Source organism: Brachionichthys hirsutus, chromosome 4 (assembly GCF_040956055.1).
Source record: "Brachionichthys hirsutus isolate HB-005 chromosome 4, CSIRO-AGI_Bhir_v1, whole genome shotgun sequence".
NCBI lineage: Eukaryota > Metazoa > Chordata > Actinopteri > Lophiiformes > Brachionichthyidae > Brachionichthys > Brachionichthys hirsutus.
The window spans coordinates 10,968,191-10,994,449 of record NC_090900.1 but is presented as its reverse complement, the minus strand read 5'-3'; the positions used below and the strand labels follow the sequence as shown (position 1 = coordinate 10,994,449).

Below are 26,259 nucleotides of genomic sequence, written 5' to 3'. Positions count from 1 at the left end.
ACACGGAGAGAGAAAGAGAGAGAGAGAGAGAGAGAGATAGAGAGGGAACTCTGCCATTCCCCTGCAGAGAGAAGCCTCTGTAAAAAAGAATAATAATAATAACACGGAGAGAGAGAGAGAAAGAGAGAGAGAGAGAGAGAGAGAGAGATAACTCTGCCATTCCCCTGCAGAGAGAAGCCTCTGTAAAAAAGAATAATAATAATAACACGGAGAGAGAGAGAGAGAGAGAGAGGGGGGGGGGGGGGGGGGGGGGGTTAAAGAGGAGCTAAAGAGGATGCAGCGGGATGGGGATGTTGCAGAGGACTCTGCCAGGAGGCAGAACAAGCAGGACAGGCTGTGTGAGATCCTGGTCTCAAGATGCGTGAGCCGCACCAGGAGAGCCCTCAGCCAGAGTGTGTGCGTGTCCGTGGTGTGCGTGTCTGTGTGCGTGTCTGTGTGCGTGTCTGTGTGCGTGTCCGTGGTGTCCGTGTTATGAACGCACCATAACATCACGTGACGTGCGTTCCAAGGAGACTGAAAGGTGGAGGGTCCACGTTCCATCTCCACAGAGGATGACAATTTAGCAAAGGAGCGAGAGCCTCGCCCCGTAGGTTAGTGAGGTGCAAAGTCATTCTGTTTTCTCCTGACTCGGAAACATTGTTCTCACTGCTTTTCCTTTGATCTGCTTTTGTCCAGTGCGGATATGAGTCACATGTGCAGCTCTGTCGTTGGTGATTTCCTCGTCTTCTGCCTCCAGTTATGGTAAATCTCGCCTGTTTTCAGTCGGCGTGTTCTCGATGAATGTTGCTCCCACTCCCACGTTGACCCGTGTGGGAGTGGGACCCGGTGATGAAATTGCCGTTGCTGTCTCTTTGATGTGATGTCATTATCCAGGATCAGATGTTGTCCACAGCCCAGCAGATGCTTCAGGATAGCCGCTCCAAGATTGCGCTGATCCGACTGCAGATTATCAAAGTGGCCCAGGCGGGCGGCGGCGGCGGCCCTGCTGGCAGCCTGGACAGCTTTACACATAGAGGTCAGAGTCCTCAGCCTTAAAGGGTCATTGCATATAAACATCAGGACTTTTAAATATCAAATTAATGTCATTTTAGAGACAAAAAAAAATTAGATCTATAACCAGCCTCAGCTTCTTCCAGCTTGTATTACAGCTATCAAACTCATCACCAACAAACCCGAGTCCTGCAGCTACTCATGATTCTGTTGTTATTTATATATATGTTATATGACAAGAACTCATTTGTTTTTTCCTTTTAAAAAATTGTAATTCATGTCAGAGGTCAGTGTTGTCCCTCGGTCCTGAGAGTCTAAAGGTAGCATGCTTGAGGATTATTTAGCAGCGTTACGGGAAAGCATGCTTTTATCTGGCTGTTCAAGAATCTGCAATGAATCTCAGGCATCCAGTTTGTTTCCTGCTGCTATATTAATGAAGATATGTGGTTTGGAGGTTTTCTGCTTCAATGAATAATTCAAGGTTAAAGGCTGTAATGTATGCCAGGGCTCCCATTTCATTTAAGAGGGTTAGGATGTAAGTAAAAAAAATAAAAGTGTGTTCAATTCAGTAAGGTTTTAGTGGCCCCAGAAAAATTAGATATCTTAAAAGCATGTGTGGGTTTTTGCTTTTGAAAACTTCAAAGACAATCAGTGGAACATTTTGCAACTTCAGTTCAGGAATAGCGCTGGAAATATCAACTCGTGCTGGCTGAAGTCTTCTTTCTGCCAAATGTCATCTTTGTGGGTGTCATTTGTTAAAGGCTGAAAGTGAAACTGCATTTAACAAACTGAAAGAGTAAAACGAACACAAGCACACAAAATGATTCCTCGCCGGACAGTGAATGGATATGAAATTCGAGACAGGTAGCTCCGTACCATGTTTCCTCTGCTCGTGTTTCTTTATCCTAACCCTTGACATCCTTAACGCTCATTGATTCCTTTCTTTGTAGTAATCTGCTGGAAACTGTAGTCCTCTGTAGACGGTACATTCACTGGGTGTCCAAGTGTCTGCTAAATGGACAGGACCATGCTTATTTTATTCCATTCTACTTTCTCAGAGCAATCCACACCGGATTGTGTTCCGACGAGGAAAAATGAAACATCACCTCCTTTAGAAATCAGCAAAATATGCCTTTCCTATTATTCCTGGTAGTCATGTAGGATTTGTCAAAGAAATAATACACAGTTTATAAGATGTGTTTCAAAACATGATTATCAGAAAAGTACAAGTTGTTGCCATAGACCCCTAAAAATGAACATTTATGAATATTAAAATAGCACAACTCCAGCATGCATTTGATGTGCATGTAGTAGTTTAAAAGTTATCCGCTAGACAAGCACTCCGCAAAAAAAAAGAAATGAAAATGATGAATATTTTCAAAACAAAGTAATGAAAGTGCTAAGAATATATCAACATTCACCACTCTTGCATTAGTTGTTTTTTTTAATATAGATAGACAGACTACAACTATATGCAGTGGGCATTAAAAAGGTTATAATATGTGACAGAAAAAAATACTATTCCTTATTTCCTTAAAACAAAATGCATCATACAGAAGGCATTGAACAATGTTCACTGTTCAGAATATATTTAATAAGGAAGATCATCAAAGAGCAAAATAAACACAGCAGTGATGACAAAATCAGCATTAGAGCTCCAAAGCAGTCACTTCTAGCAAGTGGACATTTTATTTTTGCACTTTTCTTAGTCTGAAGTATCAAATCATTATTTAACTGTTCTATCTATTATTGGTTTATCTATTAGGTAAGAGGGTTTTCCTCACAGTCAGTTTTCATTTAGCCTCTTAGAGCTACAAATTTCAAAAGTCATTTTAATACCTGAATTGTAAAAAAAAAAAAAAGTAGTCTTTTTCAGTAGTGCAATGACACAGAGAAGGTCTCATTTCAGTTTATTAACTTTAGAAACACGGATTGAGCTGAATTGGATTAAATGAGGATGCATTGTTCCCCCTAAAGGACTTCCTTCACAGTGAAATGATCTTCCTCCCAGGGATGTCTCCAGGCACTGCCGGTCTTGTGGACGCTCATTTGGCAGAGCTGCAGCATTACATCCAGAGAGAGACTGATGGGTTGGAGTTGGCCAAAGATGTGGTGAAGCAACTGGAGGCAATCTCATCCATGGATCAGAAGGCGCTGGCTGAGGTAGAGATTTTTGTGCCCTTTATTTTTCATCTTATAGGTAAGAGCTGATATTTATATACACTGTTTAACTCTCGATCAGGCCAAGACCCGGGTGCAGGAGTGCTCCCAGAAGCTGGACCTCCTGCAGCTGTCCCTGCAGAAACGTTTGAAGGAACGCAGCCATGATCCGTCAAAGCCTGAACCTGGACCTCCATCCCCTCATAGCTCCAGAGGGGAATGTCTCCTGTCCCCCTCCCCATCCATCCTCTCTAGCAGACCCGCCTCCTTAACTGGTACATATCATTGTAAATGAAGATGTTCCAAGCTTTACTGACAAAGATGTTTGGTCTGAGATGATTTTTTTTTTTTTTGCATTATTAATTGTCCGGTTTATGTGAGCATGTGCTTTTATTTGCATCAGAATGATGGTCAATCTAATATTAAAGGCCTTCCATAATTTTGCATTATATTTGGCATGATTTGTATTTCATGGATTCTGCACAGAACCAAAATATATTGTTGAGCTATTTCTTTTTATTATTATTATTATTGAGTATTTCTAAGAAATGAATTACAAGTTGAGTTCTGTTGTATTTTAAAGTCAAATATGCAGCTATTTTCTCTGGCGACATGAGCTTCCAGTATTTGAACGTGGTTTACCATACGCTGACCTGTGGATAATCAGGACATGTAATCTGTTGCTTTTGGATGGTAAGCCAGTCTCGGCCTAGACGAGGTTAAAGAAGAGGGGGAGTGTTTTGATGATGTAACGAGACAAACCCCTGTGGTTGGTCTGTTGGTAGCAAACAATAAGTCCCAGGCCCGTGATTTTGTGCTCTACAGTAAACGAGGATGTGAACGCTTAGACGGCGAAGATTTAAGGCTTCAGTTTGAGATTTAGTCATGCAGACAAATGAAAGGTTTCATTTTGAAAGGCCGTGTTAATTTTAGTCAACGATTCATCGCCAGCCTGAAGATGTATTTAATATGTAGGAAGGAGCAGTGCTCAAAATGACTTCAGCTTCTGTGTAGTTGCCTTTACTCTCATTTATATAGCTACATTGATCTCTTATTCAAGTCTGTATTAAAGTCATTACATTTGTTTTTAGGAAAACTTGAAGTCAGACTTCTCGGATGTGAGGATTTACTGAAACCCCAGAAACACTCGGATGTCAGTGAGGATGAGTCACTCGCTGCTCGTGGGACGGACGGACACTTCAGTAAGTGGACAGTTTGCATTGTGAAGCATTTAGCTCTATTTCTTTCATTTCAGCATGGGATTAAATTGTATTATTGCTGGCCAAAGTACCAATGTAATATTTAATGTACTAACGCTAAATAAGCAAAAAGGTCATCTACAGATTGTTGTTTTCACAGATTAGACATTTCTGAATAACTTCCTTAGTAATCTTTACTCCATCCACATCAAAAAACATTTAGTAATGGCAAACTTATTAACAGAAAATTCCAAACAAAGTATGCTGAAGCCCATAAAGTGTCCTAAACTATTCTGTTACTAGCACCAGAGCGCAGAACTACAAATCATTTTATGGATTCGTAGTTGTTACTTTCAGATGTCAGAAACATTTCACTCACACATGAAAGATGCTTGCTGTAAGTTCTGAAGGTCCATCTTAGGTCGCTGTCCTTGAGCTTGTTGCCTTATACACCGTATCTTTCTGAATAGAATGTCTCTTCAAACGTTAGGTTCTAAAAGGTCATGACATTTTCTGGCAATTCTTCAAAGCAGAGAAGACGAACGATAGCCTGATATTAATTCAAGCTTTAAGCTTTGGCACAAAGGGAATTATGAATTCACAGCAAAGTTATCCAGCGGAGTCTCCATGACATTAACTGATTAAAGTTTCTGGTACGGCTCCAGCTGGAATGACCCACTCTAATGTGATATTTCTTCTCATTTGATATAAATAACTGCTGCTCTTAGTTTAAGTGTTTCTTACATTCAGTTAGAGATTAGGTGACGAAATAAGTGGAACGTGTAGCTGCTGTCTGTAGTGAATATTCCTTTCATTAGGATGGTAATGTGTCAGATTGAGCAGCTTCATTAAATGACAAATGTTAAGGCTGCCCAGTGTGTGTGTGTGTGTGTGTGTGTGTGTGTGTGTGTGTGTGTGTGTCCACTCTGTTGCAAGCCACTTTATTATTACTATTATGGTTTGGGCCCAGTTTAAATTATAGTAATGTGCAAATAGCAGCAAAAGAAACCAGATGAAGGTGAATAACTGTCGTAGGCTCATGAAATAATCTGTTTATTCATCCTCAGATTTAAAAAGCTGCTGGTAGTTGAAATGATCAGACTTTGTCCACTTAGAGACGCCAATGCAAACATGTTCAGTAAGTGAGCAGGGACTGTATGAGCCTGATCCTGACCTGCGTGAGGGGAAAGGCTTTCTCCTAACACACGCTGCCATCACCCCTCAGTGGAGATCGGCGTGGTGCTCAGGCTGGACACCAGGGTGGTCGGCCGGACGCACTGGGCAGCCGCCAGCAGGCTGAACTGGGATCAAACGTTCTTCATCCAATTGGAGCGGGTGAGTCCAGCGTCAGACATGCTGTCAGTCCGTCGGTGAGTCTGCTCACACTACAGGAGACTAGTGGCTCCATTGTGATACCTGAATCTGAGCTTTTAACATTTAGACTGTCCTTCTTCAAACATGAACCGGGACTGTGCTCTCCTGCTTCAGTGGCCACTTGTCTTTGACTCTTAAGCAGAGACTGCAATCAATTCAGCAGCAGAGAATCTCGTTTGGTTCATGGACAAAATAAAACATTAGAGCAACAATAACGGCCTCGTCTTATTGTTTCTGACTATTTCTCTGTAGCTTGGAAATTCATTCTTGACTGATGAGAACAGATCTGAAAAGATCAAAGTTAGCTGGTATCGTTTATGCTGGTTATGATCTAGTAAAGTTGACCATTTAATCTCACGAGGGTGAGAGGAACAATTAACCCTTTATTGCCAAGCATATCATATTTGATACATACATGGCCTTTCAGGAGTTTGAGACTTCTACTTCAGAAGTTCGATTTTTTTCCCCCCCGAAAAAGCTGATAGATACAAGCACAACACATGCATCTGCATTTTCCGTGAAAAGAATTCTGGATTTTGCAAAAGTTATAAATCAAATAAAATCATATTAATGTGCATTGATTACTGCATTACACCACTAGTTTTACTTGATTAAAACAACATAACACTTTTCAGGAAGTCATTTGCGAAAGTCGTAGTTCTGTCTCTGGCCAGCAGGGGTCCCCCTAATACTTGTAAATATTCAATCATCACAGGCGTATTCATTTAGCAGACAGGATCTTACCATCTATAAGCACGTTGGGTGTTTAGAACAAGTCAGTTGATGTTTGCTCTCTAAAAAGAGAGTCATGTGTATAACCAGGAACAGAAAAATACAAAATCGATTTTTTTCTTCAGAGATTGCCAATAGACATTCTAACAATGCCCTCACGCCGTTCTAGTTGACAGTGACAAATCCAGCAGCATCAGTTCCACCTGACTTGCTGTCCAGAACATCTTTGCAGCTCCAACCATCTGTTGACATTTGTGCGATTGATTATGTGCTTTTTGTGTTCTGCTGCCACATTGCTGGTAGTCTCGGGAACTGGAGGTCGGCGTTTTCTCACGGGACCAGGGGCTGATGTGCGCCGTCGCATTCCTGCGACTGGAACAGATGATGGATAAACCAAACCAAGACCTGGAGTTGAGTCTAGAGCCACAGGGTATCCTCCATGCCAAGGTACTCACTGTGCATCACACAATGTCTGGTTCTCCATTGATCTTGTTTCTGGATCTTGGTTTCTGATATAAGGCATTCGGTGTTGGGGCAAGGAACTATTTAACCCTTTATTGCCAAACCTGTCATATTTGATACACATGGCCTTTCAGGATTTTGGTTCCATTAAGACCTTATTGTCCAAAAAATAAGAGTGTCCTGACGATTACTTCATGGTGCCGGCTTTAAAGGGTTAAACATGAAAGTTTTTCTCACATCATTGAATAATATGACAAAATATTGCTCAGCAACAGAATTGTACTACAAATGCATCTTTATATATGTCCTCCATTCTTTTGGTGAGCCCACAAGAGAACATTAATTTTGTAGAAACTGTGAAATTTGGCGAACCTAGAGCGTCGAGTGAGATTGTTCCAGAGTTTTGTTTTTATTATATTGATGGACACACTGATAACTATATAAAGTTATGTTACTTTAATGGGATGGAATCTGATATATATATATTTAAATACATATTTATTATGTAATCTTAGATATTGTCAATGTTAAAAATGCATTTTTAGGTTGTTAAGTATATCGCTGTACACTTGGTATCAATCTCCTGATTTAATTTAATTTAAATGAATTTAATCTAGCCATCTTCTGTTTTGGATTTTACAGTTTCAATTTATTGACAGTGTTGTTGAGCGCCAACCGAAACTGAGACGTCAGCGATGTATCTTCACTAAAGAGAGAGGTACAAATGAACAACCAGCATCCGAACCTCATTGTCATCACTTCATTTGTCTGATTGTGCTGCGTTCACTGGTCCTATGAAGCGTATCAGAATTGAAAGTATTCACAGTCTTAACTTTTCTGCTGTTGGTTGATTTGTGTGTCTGATTTTATTTCTTCCTCAGGGAAGAACTTCCTCAGAGCAGCCCAGATGAACATGAACTTTGCCACATGGGGTCATTTGATGATGAGCATCCTTCCTCGTTACAGCTCCTTCACCACGTTCAGCTCGTCCGTCTCTACGTCCCCCGACTTTGTGGCCAACAACACCCCACATTCAACTGAGGAGGCGCCGCAAAGCACCGCTCCTCTGGCCAGGTACAAAATGACCTGAACACCTTAACTTTAACCTCATAGTTAATGATCAATAGAGCTTAAACCAGACTGTTAAATTCAAAACGTGCATCGTCTGCAGTACCTTATTACCAAGGTGGAGTACAGTTGAGAAGATTTCAAACTCTGTACTAAATCCAATCAGATTAAATATACTTTACTGATCAATGGGAATTGGGACAATAACTTTTTTATTCTTTGTGGATCCTGTTGGATTCAGTTTTACGATCTGCCACAGTTTGTTGTTTTGCCCAGGTTCACCTCCAGTGGAGCTCCAGTAATTAGGCTCAGCATCTCTGAGGATCAGGCCACGCCCACTGGCCCGGGAGACGTCGCCGCCATCATCACGACAGACGACTCATCTGTGTCTGCAACGCAAGAGAAAGTGGTGAATGAGGAATCAGCCACGAAGGACATGCATCAGACTTAAGTCTAAAGGCACACACAGCTCTGATCGCTGCACTTTATGCTCTCAGCTAAATGCTTGTATGCCTGCTATATTTTTACTATATATATATATAATGAATCTCTACTTTTAATATAAACACTTTGAATATTCTCATTTTTATGAATGGAAATTGTCGCCTCTAATGTAGATTTAGGAATTTATTCAGGACCTAGCATGGAAACTTTAAGAAACACCAAACTGATTCTCAATTTTCAGTCATTCAGAGCTCTCTCTTACACTAATAAAAAAGTGTTATTATTTAAAAAATAACAATAATAACAATAATAGTGTCATAAATGCAGGAAATCAGGCAGGAAAACATTGTAATTGAAGGGTTTAAACTTTTTTCTGTTTGCAGTCGTCCGTAAAACACCGAGAGGGAAGTGAAGATCAGCCTGTATCTCCTTTAAAGTAAAAACTCATTCATTCACACCCCTCTTATCTTACTACTGTAATAGCTAAGAATGATTTATTGTGTGTTTTTGTATTTCCTCTCAAGGATTCAGGTGCAGGATTACAAATATATCTCAGTTCTTGGCAGAGGACACTTTGGGAAGGTAACAGCTAAAATGTTCTTCACTTCAGCTCGACATGTTTGACCGAAGCTCATGCAGTCTGGCCTCAGCTGGTGCCTTGTGGATGTTTCTGTCAAGGTGCTGCTGGCAGAGTGTAAGACGACGGGAGAACTGCACGCCGTCAAAGCCTTGAAGAAAAAAGACATTGTGACACGAGATGAAGTGGACAGGTGCCTTTAAAAGAGGAAGCTTTTAAAGAGTTCATTATCCAAGTTAGAAAAAACAAAAACAAAAAAAGCCACAACAACAAACAGGTTTAGGAAGATTCACTGTGAGTTCATCTGTAATTTGGAAAGAAGAATCTTTTAAACTCTTTCAAGTAGCAAAGAGTTAGAAGGCATTACCATCAACATTTAAATCCCACCGGAAGCAGGAGAAGGTTTTTACATGTATAAGTACATGTACCGGTACTCAAAGTACTTTTAGGACATGAAGTAAAGGTGCCTCAGTAGAAGCTAAAGCTTTATGAGAGACAGAACTACAAGCATCAAGCTCTAAAGATGGCAGTTTGCTGTACAAGTCAAGGAGAATATTAATTAATTTGTATTAATCTGGGGAAATATTCTGCAGCCTTATGAGTGAGAAGAGGATCTTTGAGATGATCAACGCATCCAGACATCCATTCCTGGTGAACCTCCATGGCTGCTTCCAGACCAGCGACCATGTCTGCTTTGTCATGGAATATTTGGCAGGTGGTGACCTCATGATCCACATCCACAACAATGTCTTCTCCGAGGCCCAGACCAGGTTTGAATGCCACGATCATTAAAGGCACCGGTAAAAAAAAAAACGAAAAGAAAACCCCCCACCATGCTTGCTTTACACTCCCCAAATCAGAAAGTCGCATTACGATCAATGGAAAGTCAGCAAATGGAATAACAGACTGCTTTAAGATCAAATAAAATATTGACTTTATTCATCCCAAACTGGAAAATCGGTAACATATAAAAAAAAAAGGCAAAAAGCATCAGGAAGATCACAAAATAATCTAAAGATCAAGAAGAAGAGTAAAGAAAGATTACAAACAGTGCCACGGAAGGGAAATGTGTTTCCATGGTTGGTGTTTTTCCAGTTAAAATGACTTGTTAGTTATAAAAACAACAACTTTGCATCAACAAAACATCTGTTTTTAGAAAACTGTTAATTTCTCTTTCCCCCTCTCTGCAGATATTATGTAGTGTTCTCATGCTGACTATAATCCATCATCTAAAATCTATTGCTGTGGCTATGTGCAGGTTTTATTCAGCGTGTGTACTGCTGGGTTTAGAGTTCCTGCACCTCAATAAAATCATCTATCGGTAAGTCCTGTCACTGAACAGTTGTCCATTTTACACGTGACGATCATACAATGCTTAACTTTAACTGTGTATTGTCATCCAGAGATCTGAAGCTGGACAACCTGTTAATGGATGCAGATGGATTTGTGAAAATCACAGACTTTGGTCTCTGTAAAGAAGGTGAATGTTCTAAAATAGAGTTTCCCCAACAAATTGGGGAAGCTTTACAGAATGTAGATATTTTATATTTTATTTTACGTGCTTGTGGTGATCTCCTATCTGAAAATCTCCATGTAGATGTTCTGATGCCAAAGTTGAAATGGTTGAAATGGTACCGACTCATGCCCATGATTTCTGAGTGAAACCTTATTTGCTCCACTCTAACTGATGATCCTTCTGTGACTTTTATTTTTATTTTATTTTTTATTTTGGTGGGGGGGGGGCGGCAGGGATGGGTCACGGAGATCGGACCTCGACTTTCTGTGGGACTCCTGAGTTTCTGGCTCCGGAGGTCCTTACAGACGACAACTACACCCGAGCAGTGGACTGGTGGGGGATGGGCGTCCTCATTTATGAGATGCTCGTGGGCGAGGTTGGCATTCAGTTCTCCCTCTCTTGTTTTTAGCTTGCTGTCAGTATTCAGCATTGAATGAACTGACTTCATGCAACTAACTCAATCTTTCTGCTTTAATACTACCGTAGTCTCCCTTTCCCGGTGAGGAGGAGGAGGAGGTATTCGACAGTATAGTTAACGATGATGTGCAGTATCCAGGATGTCTCCCCCCTGGTGCTGTCTCCATTATTCAGAAGGTAGGAGTCTCTTATCTGCAGATTTACTAAAAAAGGAAACCTAGAATGGAATCCCTGTCCTTTAAATTCAGTCTAAGATCTTGGAATATTAATATAAAACAATGCTAAAGGCAGAAGACGAATCCTGATCAAAGACTATTATATTTGTAAACCGAGAATGAACACAGATAATCTTTAATAGAAATCTGTAAATATAGAGGTAGACATTGTTGCAGGTCTACGGAAAAAAACAAACATTAACAGAGCTCAAATGTATTCATAGTTGTTGAAGAAAAACCCGCTGAAAAGACTTGGAGCTGGAGAGAGGGATGCGAATGAGGTGAAAGGCGACGAATTCTTTGAGGTAAACCACTTCCCCCCTCATTCCTCAACATCATTTATTTTCAAAATAAAGGTTTAGCCACTGAACCTCTTAATCAAATATGAACATTTGTAATGTTTTTTGTTAAAATCCATGTCCTCTGCTTCTCGTTCATGGCCGAATGAGTTGCAGCCTGTGACATCTCTCCACTCGACTGAATCTTACGTTAATCCCCAATGATTCACTCTGAATATGTAACATCATTGCTTGCTTTGTGAACCTCAGACCATCGACTGGGAGGCCTTGATGACGAAGAAAGTCAAACCACCGTTCCTGCCGTCAGTCAAAGAGTCCACGGATGTCAGCAACTTTGACAACGAGTTCACTCGCCTCCAGCCAATCCTGTCGCCTCCCTGCAAGCCCTTCAGCCTCTCTGCAGAGCAGCAGGAAGCCTTTGCAGACTTTGACTTCTGTGCTTTGCATGGATGAAGAGGTTTGTCTTGTGGCTGGGAAGGTTGTCCACTTCAGAGGATAAACTGGCAGATTGGCAAAAATAAATAAATAACGCAAGTCAACTGCTTATTTAGTTTCTGAAATGTAATTCTTAGTTGAGCAAGCAGCTACAAACGGAAAATATTTGGCTCGTTTCACTAATCAAAGGTAAGGATGCGAGTCTTTGTGCTGATTTCCATGAACAATTTTTAAGACTGTAGATCAGCCAATAAGCACTTCTCACAACCTCACTGCACTGTATGCCAACCTTTAATAACCATTGTTCTCATAACTAATAGATAATCAATTACGTGTACATATTTATCAACAACCCTTTAAGCCTCTGTATAGTCACTTTATCCTCTGGAGCATAAAACGATTCCATTCTACTAGCCCTTAAGGACACCAAATTACCGCTTGATGGCGTCGTCTGCAGCTCAGCCGTCTCAACAGGACTGCGCACACAATCCCATGGCTGAATTTGCTGACTGTTTTTTGCCTTTATAGACAGCGATTGTAGCCCAATATCATTTATTTGGAGAGTCATGCCTTATTCTGACTGTTCTCGCAGTAACACAACTCTCACTCGCCTCATCGGTTCCTGCAACTTCAGTTTATACATCTTAGATTGGATCTGAAGAAACGTTTAGGGAGGTGAAACACATTTAATATATAATACTTGATGAGCTCATAAAATGATCACCACTTCCTCAAGAAGCTTGGTATCTTTAATCTTAGCTACGATAGAAACATGGAGGTGCAGCGTAACGGTTTGAGGGAAGAGGACTTTATCCCTCCGTAGAGGACAAAATACTAATTAAGGTACTTAAAATACAAACATTTTTAGTCTCCAGTGATTAAACAGGGAAGAAACTATTGTCCTTTAAAAAGAATGCCATATTCCACTATACTACAGGGATTAAAAAAAATAGTGCATACAATTAAAATGGCAAAAACATGTAGTACATGTGTCCTAAAGCTACTTTGCTTCAGAAATATATTTATAATAGTTGTCATGTATTCCAAAAGGTAGCATGCAACGCTAACTCATTTTCACTCCTGAAGCTATGTCGGCTGAACTAGTTCCTTGTGCATTAGTCACAAATTGTATAATTCTATAACGCGTTAAGAAGAAATAATGGACAATTCATGAAAGCGTATGAATATTACAGTGACAAAAGGAGATACGTCAAACCAAATGTTAACGCTAGATCAACATTTTTGGTCGTTTCCACACTTAGCTCCTTAAGAAATCCCCTTTAATGCTGAATATAAGGATGGCAGGCTAATCAGACCGCCTGTGTGCTAATTGTTGAGTTTAACAGTGGGATTAACTAAACATATAAATTATACATGTAATTCTACTAATTGTCAAGGTGCCCCTCCTAACAGCCTGTTCCATCCTCTTCTTAGACATATTCACCGTGCTTTGTGGCCTTTGCGTTTCTTTATTTACAACAGAAGTAGCTTTTGTGCTGCCGGTTCTATGCATCACTGTGAGAGGCTTTGCCCACTGCCTTGACCAAACAGATGAAACAAGCTAAACCAAGCCTTTATATACATATAAAAAAAAGAAGATGAAGCCAACATGGAAATGTTTCACGTATCTGTCGTCATTCCCTCGTAGCAGAGACTCGTGGATTTACATCAGCCCTCGTGAAACAGCTGTTTTGTTAGACTGTAGAAGTGCATGGCACTGGTGAACCTGTGCACTAAATAAAAAAATTAAACTGTACTTGCTAGTGGTATTTAAAAAGCCATAGATACTAATACAGCCATAATAGTAAGCAAAATATATGTATCTTGAATTTAGCAAATCATATTCTGTGATAATAAGCTTTATAATGTCAGTGCAATAAAAGATGGGGACAACAGGGATGAAACTCGAGATCCTTGATTTTATTGAAGTGCACCCAGAAGCCCTGCTAGTCGACTGAAAATACACCAATGTTTGAAACAATCTGCATTCAGAAAGCTCTCTATTGGGCAATATTTTACTGTAACTCTGAGCTGTGAGACTTGCGTGTGCTCGACTTGAATGATTTTAGATATGGTGTGTTTGATCTGTAACATGGAGTTCAATTGCTTTTGAGGCAAATTAGACCACTGTGTCAAAACCTCAAGGCAGGATATTTGTACTTTTTTTTTTCTCCTTACAACTCGGTGTTTGTATTCCCAGGCCGAATGTTCTGCAGGATTGCCCCCCCCCCCCCCCGAGCATACCACTGACCCTCCACCTGCTTGGATGTGGTTATCAGCTGATATTAGTAACAGATAACCAGCATTTATGTAGCTGCTGTAGCGCCTCACATTTCTGCTGTCGGATATTATTACTGGTATGTGCCAGCATGTGTATATGAAGCATCCTGATTAAGAATGTCAGTCCGGACAGGTGTACTCTATGAACATCTGTATCATCAATCTTTTAATATACTCTCTTGTTAATAAATACATAAACAGTAAAAAAAAAGCCTCACAACTTTTAATTGAAAATGACGTGACAGCAAATTCTGTTGCGCCATTTTAGAGTCTAATTTAAAATGGATGCTTTCGAGGTTGATTTATTTAGGTGATTCCCCTCCCCACCCCGATGTGGATGGCGACGTGCCATCTGGCTGGAAGTCAGACTGAATTTGTGGTACTTTTGTGGTACATTTGCTCCCACACCACTGTCCTGCAGATACAGAAGAAATCCCACAGGTTGCAGAAGACTCCTCGGTCAAAAGGGTTCTCCTCGTTTCCGCAGTTCTTCAGGTATGAGATCCTGTGGCGGGACATGAACTCCCAGGTGGTGCAGTTGATGGAGACCAGGTAGAGGTGGCAGCCCAGCAGGAGCAGCACCACCACAGAGAAGACGGCAACGACAGCCAGTGCGGCCAACAGGAAGGCATTCGCTCCGAACCACAGCTTCCACGTGTCGCCGGGTGAGATTCCAGACCTGAAAGATTCACACTGCCGTTGAGAAGCATCGCCGACGGTGACGGCTTTCATTTTCTGCTGTTTGCCTGAGCATTGAACCTCAGCAAAAGAGTCTAAATATATTGCCGTATTCTAAGTGGCACAGAAAGACATGAACATATTTAACTTGCCAAGAAAAATAAAACAATTAAGGAGCATGGCAGCTTTCCAACAAGTAGAAATACTCTGTCAGTTGGTATTAAAACATCCGAGAGGGCAGGTGGGGGGGGTTAAACATGAGGATCAGAGAATGTGAGCAAACTCTACAGATAATTCATCTTTGGTTAGCTGCTGGCCAAATGAGCCTCTGAAGTTCAACCCTTAAATACTAGACTGACCTGTAGTTTTTTCTAAAATTGACTGACTCGGCTGCTGAAATGGTTGAAAAATGGCTCAACCATCTTTATCTATTTGGTTTTTTTGCTTTATGTCCATTCATTCTAACATCTTGAGATAATTTTCTATACGTATATTTCTTGTCACTTAGACCAACTGCTCCCAACATTTTTTTGCCTCGTACCCCTCAAAATGAAGCGATCCAGTAACTTATTCCTTGATTGATCTGAATGACATTTCCTGAAGGAGTTAGATTACATGAGTCAATTCAAAGCAAAATGGGGCAACGATTAAAGGAAAATGTGAAGCAACTCAAATAACTATACTATTTTTCATCATGTCTGTTACTCATCTCTCTCAGACTTCTCATGGGGTCCCATATAACTGGCCAGACCTCCTAAAAAAATCCCCGTCTGGACTGAAAACACAAGACAGGACAATAATGTTCCGTTGTAGCTTCTAATGCTCTGCTCATTGATATTTGACCCAATCAGTGGATTTCTCACCTTCAAGAGATGCAACTAAATTAAACTCTAAGGCGAGTGTGACTTTCTATTCCAAAATCTCATGTGTCCTAATGCTGTGGAGATAAACCTGCAGAGCAGAGTACACCGTCACCATGTGATATCTGTCTAACGCAATATCTGCAAACGCGTGATCGCTTCATGAAGCCGATCCTGAAGGTCACAGGTGTAGTGTTCAGCAGACGTACAGCGCAATTTGAAGTGCCCACAGCAGGGCGAGCAGCTGAACCAGCAGGTAGACAATGAACCAGCGGTGGTTCCGCTCTCCCACGCAGTTCTCGATCCAGGGGCAGTGGTGGTCGAAACGCCGGACGCAGCGTTTACATGTCTGACAGTGTTTCGCTCTCATCGGCTGCTGCTCGGAAAAAGACAGAGATCTTCATCGTCTTTTTGTTTGTGAAGAATCATATTTTACCAGGAACAGGAGAATAAGGTTCATTTGCACACTATGCTAAAGGGCTAAAGACACAGAATGAAAACATGCTCACGGTCATGTTTATACGCGTTATATTTACGTATATAGATATAAGCATGTTCAGGTCTGAGTAGACGGCTGTATTGAAGCAACATAAATAAATACGACATTCTAGGCAAGTACAGATGTACAAAACTCTACATTAGATAATACATGTCATATAAATAGTACAAATGTAAATAAGCTAAAAAAAAATCTTTTTGAATACTTTTAGAGAATACGCAGATTTTAATTGCCCTGCACCATAAGGTTCCAAGATGTTCTGCACCAGGAATCATGTTATCAGATTGTTTCTCCATAGAACCATATTCATGAAGAGAATATTTTTTAAACGTTTTAAAAATATTCCAGATTTTTTTTTTGTTGTACTCTGAAACGACATGCTCAAATAGGACCGACAGCACGTTGGCAGCTGGTTACCTGCAGCAGGCAGTATCCACAGCGACGCAGTCGAGGGGCCGAAGACTGAGGAATCATCGACTCCATGTCCTCGTTTGAACACGGACCACCCTGCAAAATAAAAACTAGCCACAATAAAGGTTTCGAAAATTAATTCCCTCCCTCTTGGCAGCTTCTCTATTGGTCAGTATGAACTTCCCTAAGAAAAATAACTTCAACAAACTTCATGCGATGAGGTGACAGTTTCATCCGGTATAGTCTTGTCCAATTTGCATGATCAATGCAACGTCATTCAGTTGAAAGAATCGCGGGAAACGTCTGGAGAAAGACGCCTGCTGAACATCAACCACCGCAGTGCAATAAAAAGAATGAGCTCACCTTGACAGCATCAGTGTGGAGGAAGCCAGGGTCCATTAAAGAAACAGCAAAGTACAACAGCACCGACAGCACAACCAGCAGAAAGAACAGCACCGGCAGCAACAGCTCGCCCTGCTCCTCACACTTCCGCAAATCTGCAACAGAGTAAAATGACCCGTAACTAATCCAGATCTGATGCATTTTGAATATGAATATTGGTGCATCCAGGACATTTTAATCCCTCATTAGCATAAATCACTGCTAATTTCCATCGTTAAACAAGTAGGAAGTTGCTCATCTTGGAATATACTTACCGGTGTTGTGCAAGAACAGTGCGAGGGTGACGACCCATGTCAGAAGGGTGTGTGTGGCCCGAACAAGAAATCCGGCCCGAAACATGCTGCGCGCCATTCATCGAGCTTTCATTAGCACGGTGGCTAACTAGTTGACGCTAACTGATTAGCCTCGTTAGCTAGGTTTCAACAAACAAACATCGTTACATATACATCTATCGCATGGGGCACTATAAGGGAGAAAAGCACAAATGTCAATTCCTCCAGTTGTCGCTTCCTTGTTTTTGTACGGAAGCCTGCGCAGTACAAAATAATAGGGATGGGACGAACAACACTGTGGAGTGCGCAAGCGTGAAACCCTGGATTGGTGCGCGTATCGCTTTAACAAAAAGTCACGTGACCGATACAGGATGTGTCGTCCGGAAGTGCCGCGACAAAAGGAAACAAAATGTATCGACTTGTTGCGGGTTCGTGGACGGAGATTACATCGTTTCCTGTCGCCTGCTGGATTTCCGCTTTGCTCCCATTCATGGGTCGTTCTCGGAAATGTGTGAATGAATCCATCTTTAGTGTTATTTATTTCATATGATTGAACACTTGGGTTAATAAAAGCCCATATAAACATTTTAACTCTGAATTTTATTATACAAGTTTACTATATTTTAGCACCTAAATAAAGCATGAACGAAGCAGGAGTAGGAATATCGTTAACCTGCTACCCAACTCTGAAATCCCCTCCTTAAGGGATGTGTGTAAAGGTTAAAATTAGGATGCCTCTGCCACTAACCCCATTTGATTTAATTAAAAGTATCAACCGTTCGACAGAGATAATCAAATTATATAACAGCGAGAGCCACCGAATAGAATTACTGAAATTTGTAAGAACAGCTTTGACAAAACCCCAGTCACCATTCTCCCAAAGAATTTCCCTGACAACGCCGGATGTAATTTGTATAATAAACCAGGACTCTATATCAACCATGAAGTCGACACAAAACTACAACAAAAACCTTAAATCACAAAAGACAAGCCGTGAATAAGTAGAATGGCGTTTGATAGATGCCTCACTCAGTATCAAATACCATATTTTTGTATTCCCCCCACCCAAGATGGAACCGTGTGATAACGAAACAGAGCTGTGAGAAGGGCCGACTGTGTGCGGCACAGGACAGAATTGCTGAGTGTTCTTTTAAGCAGCGCAGGAAGACACCACGAAACTGAATGTTGAAATTGGCATTTATTTGCATCAAAATGGTCCGTTTAAAAACAATACTAAAACAGATTCTTTACAAACTAATTTAAAACTCAATACCTACATCCCCATGACATTCACAGGCTGTTGCAGCATTCATTAAAGTGCATGATGTCGCTCTTCAGTGGTTTTTCTGAGTAGAAACGTTGAAGTGAAAAACGTGGAACCTTTAAATTAAACAATAACCTGAGATGAACCAAGAATATACGTATAACACGAGGACAAAACCTCACCGACAGACACTATACCGGTACATTGAACCGGAAACAATTAGCAAACAATGAGTTATTTTCCCACCGCTTTGACTGGCGGCAACAAATTCCCTCTCAGCATTTCACAAGACGATCACCTTTAGCGTTTAAGGCTGCTGCCTGGCGTTCTCACCCATCCTGAGTAGAGCATGTTAAAACTAGCAGTTGCATATTTGTCCCTTCATACAAGTCACATGCAGCGTCACACATCCTCATTCTTCTAGAGACAATAAAAAAAAAAGAAAATACAGAATTAATGGAAATAAATACTCTATAAATCACTCACTCATTCAGGATAGGGGAGGAGAGAAATCAAATGTACTTGTGCAAAATGCTTCCATTTCGGAACACTCTCTTCCTATTGGAAGAAGACACACGGCTCATCTACCACGTAAAAACCTTTCCGTTTCAAGACAGAGGGCTGGCAATGCATGTCTTACAGATTAATGCCTGCAATGTGGCGCCAACCTTAATGAATAAAAAAAATAATTAAAAACTGGTCCTTGATTTACAGTCTCAAATTCCTCACGGGTCTCATCTCACAATAGCAACAATCACACACCAACATCCTGAGCTCACAGAGTCCACATCCACCACACCTTTAAGACTTTCAGTCTCTCATCGGCTGACATTCACAGAATGTGGTCGTCAGGGACCCCCCACCCCAGGGCCAAAAAAAGGTACCTGCGTGTATTATCCCATGAGAGCGGGAGGGGTCCTGTCACGTTTGGGCGAGAGGCGTCAATAGTCACGTTCTACCTCTGTAGCCACGCGACAACGACTGAGAGAGAGTCAACGCGACGTTACTCCAAGGTGCGTCTTCATGCGCTCGTACACCACGTAGCTGATGCTGACAGCAGGGATGACTTTGAGGAAGTTGGGGGCCAGGCCTCTGTAGAACCCAGTCGGACCATCCGTCTGCAAGATCTGCTTGAAAAGGCCAGTCATCGTCACCCGTGGGCTGCCCACGGTCGCAGCTGGAAAGACAGGACGGGAAAGGTTACGCCTCGATGTGGAAAGACGCCGCCGCGGTAAACCCCCCCGAGGCTCAGTGTCTCGCCAGCGGAGGCCTCACCTTGAGCTTGCATGCGGGTGCGGATCAGAGCCAAAGGATAACTAGCGAGCTGACCGCAGGTGCTGGACACGGTACCGCAGGCCAGCAGGACACACACCCCGGGGGCAGCGCCCCCGCTGCCGTAGTGCTGCAGGTAGCAGTTTTTCAGAGTCTGAGGGGAAAGTACGAGATCAGATTAGACCCATTTGCTCTACCGTTTCTTGGCCTTTCATATTATGTTATCAAGCTCATTCTTGTTTGGTGCCAAATTTTTGTTGCCGACGCAACACGTTTCAATATTGCTTGAACAAATAGAGACTGTTTGCTTGGAAGTTTGAATTTTATCAGGACAGTTGACTTTAAATCTGAGGGCATTATTGCGTCGTGGCCACTGCTCACCTCGTACACAGCCAGGTCAATCCCCGCGTAAGGGATGATGCCCAACATATTGGGGACGTAGCCTTTATAAAACGCTCCGAGACCTTCTCTCCTGAAAATCTGCTTGGCACAGTCAGAGATCCCAAAATACTGCCCGGTTGTTCTGAGAGCGAGACGCGTTTTCAGGACCTGGGGACAGATTTATTCCAAAGGAAACAATTTATTTAGTTGCAAGTTCCAGAATTCCACGCGAGGTCTCCACATTGATATATTTTTTTTCCAATTCCAGAAGCCATCTAGCCAATAGTCACCTCCATGGGGTAGATTGTGCTCTGGGATATGACTCCAGCCAGAGATCCAGCAATGAATCTTTCATAGACACAGACAGTCTCCTTATCGCTGCAGATCAAACGTTTAATCTGGAGAGAGAGAACCCATTAGTGGATTAACCTCAAAGTGTCACGACCCTGTTTTTTTCTTCTTTAGATTTAGAGCTCAAGAGTCACCGTGTTGTACCTGCTCGTATGCCATGAACTTGAGGGCCGTCTCGGGGGCAATTTTGATGACGTTGACACCGTTGCCTCGCCACAATGACCTCGTACCGCCCTCTCTTATCATCTGCATCAGCCCAGTCATGACGTGCATCTTGTTGTTTCTGGATCCATACACCTGAGAAGGAAGCTCCAGTTCATGAGATTAAAAATCTGACAAAGACGAGTTCTCAGTTTCCGTCTGCGCCGGCAAGGAATGAGCAAACACAGCTGCTTCAATAACCAGGAGGGCAGGAGTGATTTCAGGATCAGCCAGTCAGCCGCCATGTCTGCATCGTCTCCTTAAAATAATCAAGGTCAGTTTAATTAGCCAATGGGGGGGGGATAGAGCACACGCTGCCAACCATTAGGGGTGAAAGTCAACACGACTGTCGCGATGTCGACTTTCAACCCGGCAACTGACGCAAGTCGAGTTCATCGACCCAGATCTTGAATCTGAACTTAGACCTGCACGGCGTACTCTGACGATTACGAAAAAAAAAAAGGTGCGACCGTCCCATGTGAGCCATCATTGGTCAGCGGTACAACCTGCCCCCCCCCCCTACTCTCACATGTCAGTCTATTGTTCATTAACTGGGTCGTGACGCTTCTGCAAACGTTTACTGAACAATCTCTTCCATGTTCCTTCTCGATCGCATGACGCCATCGTGTTTCGAACGAGAACGTCACAAACACAATCAGAACGCGATTTCTGCAGCACAAAGCGCCATTCCACGCAAAAACACAACGTCATCAAAAACACGGTGGAACGGCGGAATCACAGATCACATCACGGACCCATCTCCCAAGGCCCAGCCAATGACATTTCCCCATAGGTTCATGGTCTTACCTGCATCATGACCTTGAGTCTGTCGAGGGGAGCGGTGCAGGTCCTAGAAATGGATCCCGCTACTCCACCGGAGGCCAGGTGTCTCCACCACATGCCAGTGAGCTTCTCTTCCAGGGTGAACTCATCAGGTACCGTAAGGTTCTCACCCACATCAAAAATCTGCAACACAGAGACACATCGGCTCCTTAAGAACGCATCCAAACTTAAGATGTGAACGAGGTCAATCGTGAAGACGAGATTAATGTATCAAGGAAAACTTGGTTGTAATTTGTCTTCATGATTGTTGCTTGACCCAACATACGATAAAACAGTTTGGGGAATTATGAATCACACTTCAAATCGCGAAAGGTGCGAGTCAGGAAAAATGTTTCACAATGATCCAGGTGAGGAGCAGAGGGAGGACGCAGGCTACCACCAGATAGACAAACCTACATCTCTGTCAGACCCCCCCCCCCCCCCCTTAACTTAAGAGTCAGAACTTCAAAGCACTTTTGTTTTGCATGACTTTCTGGGAAGACTACCGGTACCTTTATTTAATAATTGCTTCAGGTCACAGACCTGGTCCAAACAGTCGATTTATAATCCTGGCGGACACTTCCAGGAGCTTTTGTGGGCACCTAGGTTTCATCGGTCAGATTGAAACTGTGACCACATAACATTAAATAAAGTAAAATGATCCCGCCGTTCACGACCCATCAATCCGGTTACAACTATTTTCTTAGATGGGGCGACTCCAGCGCCGGCCCTGGTCCAGCATGCCAGTGTCTCAGCTGTCTGACGCAGGACACGGCGCAGCATTGAAAGCATTTGTTCAGCTCCTAAGCTGCTCTGTCCTCCCGCTTAAGCTGTCCTGTCCCGAGTTCAGTACTTGCTGCTCCTTTTACATAACCAGACAGACAAATAGCCAACATTTAATCCTGCCAGAGTAGGATTACATGACACTGAAACATTTATGGGATGTTAGCAGTGGCATTCTCACATGACCCACTAACCGTGGAGTGTTTCCAGTAAAGGATGATCTCGGGAATGTTGTCCGTCCTCTCCATCGTTGGATGGCTGCTCCAGTCTTTACTGCTAATAGTTATTATTCCATTTGTATCCATGCTGTAAAAAAAAGAAAAGAAAAAGTTTAGTAAGATATTGAAACCATTTAAAAAACAAAAACAAAAGTATGGAAGGGAATGAAATGGATGAACGGTTTACCTCCCGAGTGCCTTTTCTGCATGCTGCGCGGAAATATGGACACCAAGGTCTCGAAGAGACTGCGTGAACGCCTTCAGATCGACACGGCCTTCAAAGGAAGCAATTTGTAAAAAAAAAAAAAAAAAAAAATTGAAACACATCTCAGACTCACGTCAAATGAAAGCGAGGGAACAAAGACATCCAAAATGAAGTGACCAGCTTCATACCTGCAGTCTCACTGTTGAAGCTTTTCACCACGAGCTTCAGGTCTTTCTCATAGTCCTGCAGATAGTGAACAAACTCCTCAAAGTCCAGCTGCACATCTGCGCCACTTCCGTCCCCCTGTAACGTTTTCTGAAAAGAAGCAAAAACGTAAAGCTCAGAGAAGGCAAACCAAACTTTGGAAAAGGAGGCCTGCGGGGCGAGGGGCAAGTGGGCAGTTTGCTGTTAGGATGGCTTTGGGGAAACCAGTTTGGGGACCGAGGTGGTACATCTGTGGTTCCACCTTGATGCGGCTGTTTGAGTTTCTTGTATTCAAATGCTTTTAAAACTTTTGTCCATTTTTACTGCCGCTGAAATGTAGCATTTTATCATTTGTTGTCGTTTCACATTACGTGCCGCACGACGGCAGATAAACTGATTGAGACATTATACTGCCTCGACATATCAAACGTCCAAAGACCAATCTGCCCTCTCGAGCATGAGCCGAGCGACGCCAAAGTCCCACGGGACAGGCTCACGACCCTCCTGCTGAGCTCCGGACATTGGCAGTCTGACACGACTCGTTTGACGTACATTTCTCCAGCACCAAGCTGGAAGAGGAATTATCTCCGTGCTTCTGTTTGACGTCGACAGCGACGCCGACCTGCCAGCAGCTTTAAGCCTGTAACGAACTCCGGGGGCTAAAAGAAGGCGAGGGCGTCGGGGGTCGCACAGCCCGTTGGCCAGCACCGATACCTGACCAGCGCAGTGCAGGCGCATGACTGCAACCAGATAGCCACCGACCGCAGAACGTTCTAATGTCACTTGTAGCACACACACACAGACACACACACACACACAAATAAATGATTCCTGCAGAAACAGCAGGACGTGCATAAATGTGACCCATCGCATGATTAAAAATGGAATGTAGCATCACAAGGTTTAAGAATTCCCATCAAGCTATTCCTGTACCAAAGCATGTCGGCTCGCAGCACCGAGCGAAGAGAGGCAGGCGTGCCAGTGTGACGCTGGTCCCATTACATAAAGACTAAACTACATTTAGCATTCAAAATAGAGGTTTGCTGAATACTCTTAGACCAGCATATTTTTATGAATGTATATAACATTCACTGCAAGAACAGTTTTCAAGATACTCTAATCTAATACACATATTAGAGGCTCAGTTCACCAGTAATAGTATCCGGAAGGTGCATGTGTGAATAAAGTTAGGATAAATTAAGACTTCTTTAATAGCTGTAAATGCGCACACCACAGCAGAACATTCAAAAACATCAAGAAATAAAGCCAAAAACGAAATAGAAAAATTTTCATTTGCAATTATAAGATGCAGGCGCGAAGAAATTAATCAAATTCTAATACCCAAGCACATTTTCATTTTAAAACTTAACCATGAACTCTATGGCGTCTGTTCCTGCATTAATATTATGTATTTATTTTTAATGGCATAAACCTTCGACACCTGGCTGAAACAGCGCAGAATAAATTCCTTTCTCGGGTGGATCTTCTCGGTGAAACGATCTGGGACCGGTCCAAGAAGCGCCGGCTCAGTTCAGATGGTCAAATTCACGAACACAACTTTAAATAAAACTGATGCGGCATTAGTATCCTGTCAGTGATAAAAACACCAATATTAAAAATGTAGAAACGCGTCTAAAATTAATGGGATCTCTACCGAAGAGTCTGTACAGTACTTGCGGTTCTACTTTGGGGCCTTGTCGTAAGGCTTTCTAAGTACACGCTGACATTTCCGGCGCCCGGAAAGAAGGGATTTCGCGACGACCGTACTTGGATTTAAAAAAGCAGGTTAATGTAAAAACTAAGCACAAAACTATTTACTTTTAGTAAATAACGCGAGTTCACATTCAGCGATCGTTCCCCCCTTACCTTGCGCCATTTTTGGTACGTTGATAACTCTTGGGACGGCAAGAAGACGCTCAATTTATTGAAGAGAGACTTCAATTCGGACGGAAGCCCGTTCGACTCAAAATATTCCACTTCGATTGGATCGGAGTTCAACACCGGCACGTAAAGGCACAGACCGAGCATATCCGGGTCGGGAAACTTTAGAATAAAAAGCAATAAATAAATAAAAAATAAACAAGCCACCAGCGTGACTCCGTCTCTGACAGCTTAACACTGAATGAAACGCCGGTAAGGAAACGCCGGCCTCTATATGGTAAGAGGCCACGCCCATTCCAGGAATAGCCACACGTCATTGGTTGTTCCAGGTATCCCGCCTATGACTACGTCATTTTACAAAGCCAATCTGACAAGCGGCCCATTGAAGGAATCGGCCGTGCTCGATCCCGCGCGCTTCTCGTTGAACCAATCCCGTTCCCCCTTTAACCACCTGCTAAATATTCCCCACAATTTATTTTACCTGTTTTTTTGTGAATTTAAGAAGCTAAATAAGCCTATTCTGCACATTTTATTTCGTTCGTTGCTTCAGTATTGCGTAATTCTGACCACTAACTGTGCAGCATTAAGATCTTTAAACCTCGATGTGGAAATAAACAAGGAATGAAGAGGGACGAAATCCAAAAGAGGCACTGAGGAAATGCCAAAATACACCATTTGAACCCTGAAGGCTGTCAGCTGATCCTGTCTGAGTTCACACACGCACACACACACACACACACACACACACACACACACATGCAATGATCTGCCCACAGTAAGTTAAAATAATATCTGATGTCCCATCCAGGCTGTCAGATGAGACAGTCCTTGCATCCCTATATCGAGGTCGGGTTTGAGGTTGTTGTGCCGTTTTACTGCTGCTAATACACATCTGTGTATCCACTCCTGATGCTGCTGTTTTTGTGATGTGTTCTGTACTTATATGTTTTATTGTAACTTAGTCATTACTGTTACATGTTGCACGACTTCACCGAGAAAAAAAATCTTAGTTTGTGAACCCTCATTGACAATGGCAATAAACTGATTCTGATTCTGATTCTGTTTGGAAGTATAGCTTTTGCTGATTAAAGTCACGAGAAGTTCTCAAATGTTCATGGTGTACCGGTAGGTTGAAATCTCAGCAGCGCATTAACACGGGCTAAAGTCCGGAGTGAACAAAAACATGTTGGTAGAACTGTTCATGAATCTTTTGCATCACACAGCGGAAGGTACACAATAACCCCGCAGGGCAGAGATGCGTCTGTTTCGACAAAAAACCCGAACCAGAACCCTAACCTGCAGGATCAGACAAACAGGTGAGAGGTGAGGGTCCATCATCTAATCAATGACGTCAATGTCTCAGTGCTGCAACACCATAGCGTACATG

The 26,259-nt window shown here is 42.4% G+C and overlaps 3 protein-coding genes across 3 annotated transcripts; 1 reads left to right on the top strand and 2 right to left on the bottom strand.

Annotated features, from left to right (window-relative positions):
• The first annotated feature begins 879 nt into the window (after positions 1-879).
• LOC137893404 (serine/threonine-protein kinase N2-like) lies at positions 880-11,906 on the top strand. Its single transcript, XM_068738867.1, has 19 exons — positions 880-1,015; positions 3,002-3,153; positions 3,233-3,425; positions 4,242-4,352; positions 5,575-5,684; positions 6,759-6,902; positions 7,560-7,635; positions 7,799-7,991; positions 8,274-8,394; positions 8,813-8,865; positions 8,954-9,011; positions 9,108-9,199; positions 9,600-9,776; positions 10,265-10,327; positions 10,410-10,486; positions 10,756-10,898; positions 11,009-11,116; positions 11,379-11,459; positions 11,703-11,906. The coding sequence occupies exons 1-19, from the start codon at positions 880-882 to the stop codon at positions 11,904-11,906; spliced, it is 2,292 nt and encodes a 763-aa protein (XP_068594968.1).
• Positions 11,907-14,145: 2,239 nt separating this feature from the next.
• On the bottom strand, positions 14,146-17,369 carry LOC137893197 (palmitoyltransferase ZDHHC12-A-like). The gene is made up of 5 exons (XM_068738646.1): positions 17,273-17,369; positions 16,986-17,113; positions 16,623-16,712; positions 15,916-16,082; positions 14,146-14,847 (listed from the first exon to the last, which is right to left on the bottom strand). The coding sequence occupies exons 1-5, from the start codon at positions 17,367-17,369 to the stop codon at positions 14,532-14,534; spliced, it is 798 nt and encodes a 265-aa protein (XP_068594747.1). The 3' UTR covers positions 14,146-14,531.
• A 1,116-nt stretch (positions 17,370-18,485) lies between these two features.
• Positions 18,486-25,019, bottom strand: slc25a25a (solute carrier family 25 member 25a). The gene is made up of 10 exons (XM_068760729.1): positions 24,858-25,019; positions 22,976-23,102; positions 22,770-22,857; positions 22,559-22,670; positions 21,567-21,725; positions 20,703-20,855; positions 20,498-20,605; positions 20,208-20,375; positions 19,830-19,980; positions 18,486-19,731 (listed from the first exon to the last, which is right to left on the bottom strand). The coding sequence occupies exons 1-10, from the start codon at positions 25,017-25,019 to the stop codon at positions 19,547-19,549; spliced, it is 1,413 nt and encodes a 470-aa protein (XP_068616830.1). The 3' UTR covers positions 18,486-19,546.
• Positions 25,020-26,259: the final 1,240 nt, after the last annotated feature.

Coding starts and splice junctions, on each gene's coding strand:
- LOC137893404 (XM_068738867.1), top strand. CDS start 880: ATGTTGTCCACAGCCCAGCAGATGCTTCAGGATAGCCGCTCCAAGATT. Junction 3,426..4,241: donor CAGACCCGCCTCCTTAACTG/GTACATATCATT, acceptor ATTTGTTTTTAG/GAAAACTTGAAGTCAGACTT. Junction 7,992..8,273: donor AGCACCGCTCCTCTGGCCAG/GTACAAAATGAC, acceptor GTTCACCTCCAG/TGGAGCTCCAGTAATTAGGC.
- LOC137893197 (XM_068738646.1), bottom strand. CDS start 17,369: ATGGCGCGCAGCATGTTTCGGGCCGGATTTCTTGTTCGGGCCACACAC. Junction 16,713..16,985: donor GCTTCCTCCACACTGATGCT/GTCAAGGTGAGC, acceptor TTTATTTTGCAG/GGTGGTCCGTGTTCAAACGA. Junction 16,083..16,622: donor GTGGATACTGCCTGCTGCAG/GTAACCAGCTGC, acceptor TTTTCCGAGCAG/CAGCCGATGAGAGCGAAACA.
- slc25a25a (XM_068760729.1), bottom strand. CDS start 25,019: ATGCTCGGTCTGTGCCTTTACGTGCCGGTGTTGAACTCCGATCCAATC. Junction 19,981..20,207: donor TTGACCTGGCTGTGTACGAG/GTGAGCAGTGGC, acceptor CTTTCCCCTCAG/ACTCTGAAAAACTGCTACCT. Junction 19,732..19,829: donor CACCCGCATGCAAGCTCAAG/GTGAGGCCTCCG, acceptor CTGTCTTTCCAG/CTGCGACCGTGGGCAGCCCA.